This window comes from Lactuca virosa, chromosome 7 (genome assembly GCF_052849685.1).
Source record: "Lactuca virosa cultivar CGN04683 chromosome 7, Lactuca_virosa_CGN04683_v6, whole genome shotgun sequence".
In the NCBI taxonomy this organism is placed as follows: Eukaryota; Viridiplantae; Streptophyta; class Magnoliopsida; order Asterales; family Asteraceae; genus Lactuca; species Lactuca virosa.
In genome coordinates, this window is record NC_136432.1 from 133290135 (window position 1) to 133298625 (window position 8491).

At 36.3% G+C, this 8491-nt stretch overlaps 1 protein-coding gene across 1 annotated transcript; it reads right to left on the reverse strand.

The window, feature by feature from the left end:
* Positions 1-719: 719 nt before the first annotated feature.
* On the reverse strand, positions 720-1154 carry LOC145127159 (E3 ubiquitin-protein ligase MPSR1-like). The gene has a single exon (XM_079062408.1). The coding sequence runs from the start codon at positions 1152-1154 to the stop codon at positions 720-722; it is 435 nt and encodes a 144-aa protein (XP_078918534.1).
* Positions 1155-8491: the final 7337 nt, after the last annotated feature.

The following is an 8491-nucleotide window of genomic DNA, read 5'->3' on the forward strand; positions in this document are numbered from 1 at the left end:
TTCCGCCGTTCCGGTTTAGGGGTGTAACAGATTGATATCAGAGCATTGTTTATAGTGAACTCAGTATATCAGTCATAAAAGATATACAACTATAAATACATTGGGATAAAAACACTCTGACCAGGAGTTATACATTAAAATATAACAATATTTTATAAAAGTATAAGTACATGCAGAATATATATATATATATATATATATATATATATATATATATATATATATATATATATATATATATATATATATATATATATATATAAAGAGAGAGTTAGAGAGAGAGAGATAGGTTTAGGTGTTTAAAGTATTTATTGTGTTATTGTATGCATAAATGTGGGCCAATCAAAATTAAATAATTAAATAAATAAATAAGGGTAATAAAGTAATTTTGTAAATAACTTCCACAAATACTTCCTATAATTATGCTAGTTATTTTGACTTTGACCTAATTTATTCTCATTCTTATATACAACATTCACTATCAAAAACCCTATTCCACCATAAAAATCTTCCATCGACGACCACCTCTCGATTTAAAACAACGCATCACCACTTCCATCGATCCCCATCAACAATCTTCTTTGTACCCAAGATCATCATCGCCATCGTTCATAATCTCGAAGAATAAAGGAAAGTCAGAGATGGCTTCCATTGCCGACTGAATTGTTGCATGCTGTTGTTCTTCACGATCTTCTTCCTTCTTCAATCTTCATTCTTAGTTAAGGTTTCTCCATTGCTAAAATCTTCAGCCATTTTTCCACACACCCCCATTCTTCCAAGCATATCACACACTCACCCCCTAAACTCTCTATTTCATCCGTACCTTTTATCTCCACAGTCGGCATGGCGTCGATCGACGTTTGAGGCGCCGGTAGTTGGCCGTCCTTCCTCATCAGATCATTCATCAGGGATTCGAAACCAGTAGTAGCGCCACCTCCGATCACCACCATTCCTTGCGTCACCGTGTTTATCAAGATGATCCTGTCGAGTGACGAACCCTGATGATGAAGACTGTTTGTAGATTCGTGATCTGGATGTTCGGAATCACGACTTGAATCCGATTCCGGTCTGGTGGTTGTGAAGCCTGAAAGGAAAGGCATCTCCATGAGCCTCTCGATCAAACGAGATACTGATAACTCTGGTTCTGAAGCCATTTGAGCACAAATTTTTAGTGTTTAGTGGGTGTTTGAGTGTTTCTGCTTCTAGATCAAAATTGACAAGAACAGTAAAAGTGGAAGTTGAATTTGAAATGGGTAAGTTTTTGGGAGAGCTTAAAAACGAAGGGGAAGAAGGGTGTAGAAGGCTCTCGAATGATGTGTGCAGACATGTTTTTTTGCTATAATACGCCAAGGTGTTTGGTTAACGCGTTGGATAAGATGAATGATGATATTTTTGTTGGAGTAATCCAGTGTGGTGGCGTGTTGTTGGTAAAAACAAAGATGATGTGGACGAGGCTATTGCCATGGTAGGTTTATTTCAAATGACATAAACTGATAATCACAATACATATTTTTTCCTTTGAATTAAGTTGCTAAAAATGTTCATTTTTGATGTTTCTGATTAGGTTGAAGCTTTATCAGGTCAATTGACACAAAGGGAAGGAGAGTTGGTTCAAGAAAAGGCTGAGGTTGAGAAGCTTGCAAGTTTTCTAAAGCAGTTTAGTAATATTGTAATAGTATGAAAGTAATTGTTTAAAGGTGATTATTTTGACCACTGTAACTGTTTACATTTTACTTAATGCTTTTTAATTACTGAAAGCTTTTTATCATATTCTTTTATGTTATGATAATGCTGTACAAGACTATCCATTGTGTGGGTTCCAAGAAAGACATATTGAAATAGATGGATTTGATGTTTTATTTTAATATGTTCAATTTGAAAGTGTTTGCAGGCTTTGACAAAAACGAGGCTTATGAGGTAATTCCAATTTGTTTGGCTGCATTTTATGAATTGATTCATATTTTAATTTATGTTTTTTTTTCTGATTTAACACTTCATTTATGTGGACAGTGCAGGATCTTGACAAGGTTGAATTATGAAATGGTATTAAGTATGTTTATGTAGATGATTCAATGGATGATATTGGTGAGATTCCAATTCTATTGGAATGGAATCACGAATTCCAATTCTGTTGGAATGGAATCACGAATTCCTATTCTGTTGGAATCACAGAAGTTGATGCTTGAAGAACGGACCACAAAATTGAAACGGACCACATTATTCTTTTAGTTTTATTCTTTAACAATAAGTGTAATTCTTAACAATTGTTACCCGTATTCTATAAGAAATAATGTATTTTTTGTTTTTATTCTTCAATTTATTGTTCAAGAATTTGTTATTCTACAAGAAGTTTTTAAATTCATGATCAAGAAATAGGTTCAAGAATATTTTTATTATTTATGGTTCAAGAATATTTTTATTTTTGAGTAAATAATTAAATAAATAAACATATTCTGTCAGAATGTCCGAATTAAAATAGTTATAATTCGGAAAATCGGATTTTTAAAATTAATAGAATCTATGATCCCTTAAAATATGCAATTTTCCTTTATTAACTCTATATTAATTGACTAAAATACCCTTGTAATTAAATTAGATGATATTTTTCAATTACATTTAATTCAATAATATATATTAATCACATTTTTAAAATAAGTAAAATTGATTGGCCCACAGTTATGCATACAATAACACAATAATTACTTTGAATAAAATAACCTAGGCCTATATATATATATATATATATATATATATATATATATATATATATATATATATATATATATATATATATATATATATACTAGAACGAGTATAACAAGAAGAACAAAAGTATTGTGATTGTTGAACATCACGGGTAAGCTTGGGGATATATAATCAGGTCTGGGAATGGTATAGCCTCATCAACTATGTCTATCCGAGAAGTGATTAGCATATGCCTAGGAGTGCTTGTGGTGTTGCAACAAGTGTAAAACTTACCTAAGTACCAAAAGAATACTAGAAGCAATCATAAAGTTTAAAATACTATAGGAGTATTTTATGATGCTATAGTAACAAAACTGAAAACTTATCAATTTCGTATATGAAGAAGTTCTAGAATCAAACATACAATTAAAATACTATAGGAGTATTTTAGGTACCATAAATAACTTATGTGAAAATTAAAAAGACCCTTACTGGTAGGTCTACAATTGCAGAGTGCATACTTCCAAGGTTATATATAATAAAGATCTTATAGACTCAGAGTGTGTGGTTTCGCTTTACTTCCTTTTCCTTATTTGGATGTTGATATAGAGTTGTATCACATATTCGATGGTCTATTATATCTGACCCATATATAATTTGTATACACTATGGGATTCTAGAAGGACCAGGTAAGGATCACGCATATAAAATGTTTTATCAACCTCTTAAGATTCTTTAGACATTCCCATTATCGTGTAAACCACTTAGATAGATGTAGCCACTTCAGCAATCAGCAGAGGAGTCGACGAGGACCCAGAAGAGATTCATTAAGAGGATTTCCGAGAAGGAAACCGATGAACAGTAAAGAAACTATAGAAATCACCATGTGTCCTTACTCTATGAAGGGCACCGGTGAGAAGTTCGCCTAAACTTCCAGGATTCCAGCTCTCCATTATGAAGTAATGAAGATCAGTGTCAGATTCGAAAGTAAGACGGCACAGAAATGTTGGATTAATGTCTAAGTCCATAACTATATTTGGTATGTACTTGACCCGACCCGGCATGGTCCATTTGGGTTGCACTTCACCGACACAATTTATATGGATAGTCTTTTGAGAATAGTATATTTATGATTTATATTAATATATTATAAGTTCTAATATATTAATATATAATCATATTATTTAATTAGTATTGATCAAGAATTAATTTATAATTAATTAAGTGATCAAAAGGAACTAATTAAATATGGACTCTTAGATATATATATGTGTAGTGGGCCAAGTTCATTTAGGTTGGGCTAAGTCTTCATGGATAGTCCATGGAGCTTTAACCCATGGATCCTAGGAAATGAAAGGTCATGGGTATTAGGGTTTAACCCTAATCCTCCACACTATATAAAGGGTCTTATGGTTCATGAAATTATGCTAGTGGCTAGTGTTAATACACTAAAGAGGGCAATAACCGATTTCATAGTGTGAGCCAAGTATCCATATTCTCTAAAGGTTTTCCAAGGTGTTTTGGTCATTTGTGATTCCACTTGAGGCTTCCACACTATTGGGGCTAAGCTCTTAAAGCTTGAAGACATCAAGCTACATCAAAAGGTATGTCATCTAACTAGAACTTTGTAGTATAGGTGCTTCATAATATGCTAGTTAGGATGAAACCTTGGAATATTTAATATTTGCATGTATAATAGAGAAAACATAGATACAAGGTTTATAGGGTTGCATGTACACCATAGGAGTGTTAGAATGCTCAAAAACCCAACAGGAAATTCAATATACCTGTGAAGGAGAAGGACACCATATCGATACCCGAGGAGAACAAAAACTGTTATAGCCTAGAGTAGAGTAGGGAACCGAGGGAAGCCAGGCATGAAACATGAGAAGTGTTTGTGTACCTAATGCGTCACCTTAATAATTAATACAACCTAGTGAGTTAGTGATTACACTACTCACATTATCTATTAGGCTTATCACTTTTTTTTCGGTCAAGACTAATAACATTAAATTGGATCACGAAATCTCAATTGAGAGTGATTCTTTCTAAAAATTCATAAGTTTTTCTTATGTAGTCTCTGTTCTGAATTGCTTTCAAATCTTTTCGAAGTTGGAGAGTGATATCCACCAATCTAAAGGATAAGTTAGTTCGAACGACACCCGGTTTATACCTTTTCTAAAAACTTACTTCTACCCTTTTACCAGGACTGCATCATAGGGATGTGGGTCGAAACTTTGAGAACCATAGATCAAAACGCGGAAAAATTTATATGTATGTGAATAATTAAAATACATCTAGAAGCAATTAACGTCGCTCACGAGCTTGTTTCCTTATCGTGTAGCAGAATCAGGCCTCCGAAGAACCGTAACCAACCCACCGGAAAACACCAATCCTTTAGATAGATTCTGCTACGTTTCTAGCTGCGGTTACAGAAGCCGTAGCAGCGGTCATGGCTCACCTTAATGATAACAACGCAAATGTTAGTGGAAACGTTATCGATAATCCCGATCGATGCGATAACCAAGTACAACAACGAATGCCCGTTTGTAAAGACATTCAAGAACTCAAACCTAATATCCTGAAACGAAAGTTTGAGAATGAGAATGGAAGCACTTGCACTCAAGGACCTACTGAAGGACCTCAAGCTAGGGAAGTTGATACCCCCATCAGCCCTACTATCCCAACACCGACGACACCATACATAGGAAACCTCCCACACTACAGCAAGTGCAACTACCATAATTATAGAGTCTGCAGGGAGCTGTATTGCGTTAGATGCAACATGAAGGGGCACACCGCCCGCATCTGTAGGACTCCGGTCGAGTTCATCACTTCAACCACCAATGTTGGGACCCGTCCAATATGCCATCTATGTGGTGAAATAGGACATTTCAAGAGGGACTGCCCAACAGAAAGAAATGACGAGGGCGCAGGAGGAGTCTAACTCCGGAACATGAATAAGCATCAAAACACCCTGTTAGAATTTTGGTATGCTTCCTAACCTTAAATAATTAATTATAATTATAATTACTCTCTCGTTGGAACAAAATCACAGCACTGTTATAAAACTAGGACCCCTAGTAGGTAAGCTATGATGGCTTAGTGTATACGTTAGGGCCATTTATAATTAAGATTTCTAGACCTGGAGTGAGTGATGCGGCCTCATTTCCTGTTCCTTGTTTGGTTGTGGATTTAGGGCAGAGTACTCAGTCAACCGTCTTTCCAATCTTAATTATACGTGACTTGTATACACCAAGCGGTTATAGAGAGACCTAGTAGGGATCATTCCATGAAAATTCCTTATTTCAAAATACCAGGACCCTCATATTGTTAGCGCTCGTTATTTTCGGTTCAAAAGTTTGCGGCAGTAATACCATGGACAAAACCGGAAGCACTAAAAACATATGTGCTTGATATAGCGCATAGTCCTTAAAATCATTCGTTCCAAATCGATTCAATATATATTACGTCGAGGTGTTCCAACATCGTCATCTGTCATAGTTTGGCTTGGCCCTCACCATGCAAAATTCATGTGTTGTATAAAATAACTTTCACCTTAGTCAACCGTCAAATGAAATTCTTTCAATCTATTTAAGGCAAACCTAATACAAACCCTCAAGTCGTCTCTCACTTCCAAACTTCATAAGTACCTAAGAGAGCGGTACTACGCCTTGTTAGCCTACCCAGTAGTCAATAGACTTGAATTGAAAGCGACGAAGATGACCCAGAAGTCAGTAATCACTCGAGGTATATCCAATAGATCCCCTAGAAAGACCACTCGTACAACATGGTCAAGTTTGTGAATAGAGAATAAGAACACATCGGATTAACCTATTACTGCCAAGTGTATATGTGGGACTGGTATATAATTTAAATCAATAAGGTTTAAGATGTGTGATTCCGCCCTATCTCCTGTTCCTTGTCTGGTTGTGGAATTGGGGCAGAGCTACCCATTTGAACATCATGTCAGTCTCAATTATATATGACTTGTATACATGAAGTAGTGATAAATGAGCCAAGTATGAGTATTATTATGAACTTTGAAGCAAAATATTCCATCACATATCTGAAGGGAAAGAGCTTGAACATAAGAAAACGACTGTGGGTCGAACTACTAAATGACTACGAATTCGAAATTCGTTATCACCCTGGTAGGACCAATGTAGTAGTTGACACCCTTAGTCGGAAAGAGTACTCAAGTCTTAGAGTCAAATCATTGACTATGATAAATCCATTCACACCTGTTTACACAAAATAAGGAGGCTCAACAGGAAGCCTAGAGACTTGAAAATGTGACAGGTGAAACCCTAAAAGGGATGGATCAACACTTAGACAAATAAGTCGAACCAGTACACTTAATGCCATAAAAGGGAACAGGCGAGATAGAGAAGTTAACAAGAACGCGTGTCCGAGAGATTAGTTAGACTGCTCGGTGTTCAAATGTATGTTATCTCTGTTCGAGATAGTAGAATCACCTCACGATTCTGGAAGTCACTTCAGAAAATCTTTGGGGACTAGGCTAGACGTGAGCATAGCCTACCCTCCATAAAACGACAGACCGAATAAGAGAACGATTCAACCATTAAATAATTATGCTGAGAATGCATTTGATCGACCTTGGTAAAGCATGGGATACCCATTTTCCAACTAATCGAGTTCCTTACCCTACTAGCTTTTGAAGTTTCTCCATTCGAAAACCCCATTTGGTCGCAAGTGCAGATCATCTCTACACTGGATTAAAGTAGGTGCCACGCAACTAACTAGAGGTCAAATTTCAAGCGACGGATTCGCTGGTCCAGAAATCCTTTGAGAAATGACCAAGTAGAGAGTACAAATCCGAAAGCGATGTAAAGCTTCCAGAATCAATCAAGAGAGAACCCTTGGAATTCCAAAATGGTGATCACGTCAAGTGAAGGTCTCACTCTGGGAAGGCATAATATGCTTCAGAAGCATGGAATACTAAATCCAAGGTACTTAGGACCATTCTAGATGCTTGATAGAATTGGTCCACTAGCTTACTAGCCCTGATTACATAGAGACGTCAATAAATTACACCCAACTTTCCCCGTATTTAACTTGAAAAGTGGTTGTCCGAAGGGACTCTTATTATCCCACTCGATTAGATCGAGGAAATCGAGAGCCCCAACCTTGTGGAAGGATCCGTAGGGATCATAGATAGTGAAGTCCAAAGAACGAAAACGAAACCGTACCCCGATAGTAAAAGTCCGCTAAAATACGTAGCGAGGACCTGTTCTCACATAAGAACGGGATGATCAATTGGAACACGAGTATTTGCAACTTTCACCTTCATCCATGTATATCCCTTAGACTTAATTTCGGGACAAAATTCCCTTTAACGGGGGGATGATGTGACAACCCGAAATTTCTATCTTGGAAAGTCAGCTAAATCCATGAAAAGTTCAGCCTTGTTTTTGATATCTTCTAGCCGTGTTAAAGGTCATTCATAGGTTTTTAAACCTTGTACACTTAATGATTGAGTGTTATGAAGTATTGGCTTGAGATCAGAAGGCTGCACCCGAACCAGGAAACCCAATCTATGAGGTTCACTGCCGCAAACCCTGTTCATGGTCATGAACTCTCTCCCGGCCGTGATCTCTCCCCCATATATAAGAAATGGCTTCATTTTTCTTCATTTCTCCTTTCCTTCAGCAGTGAACTCAAATTCTCTCTCAAGTATCATTCTCAAAAGAGCCTCCTAACACCTCAAAAACGTAAGTAACTAATATCTCTTATTGTTGTTACTTAAAAGCCTTTACCTTCCATCTTGATTCATCATCTTTTC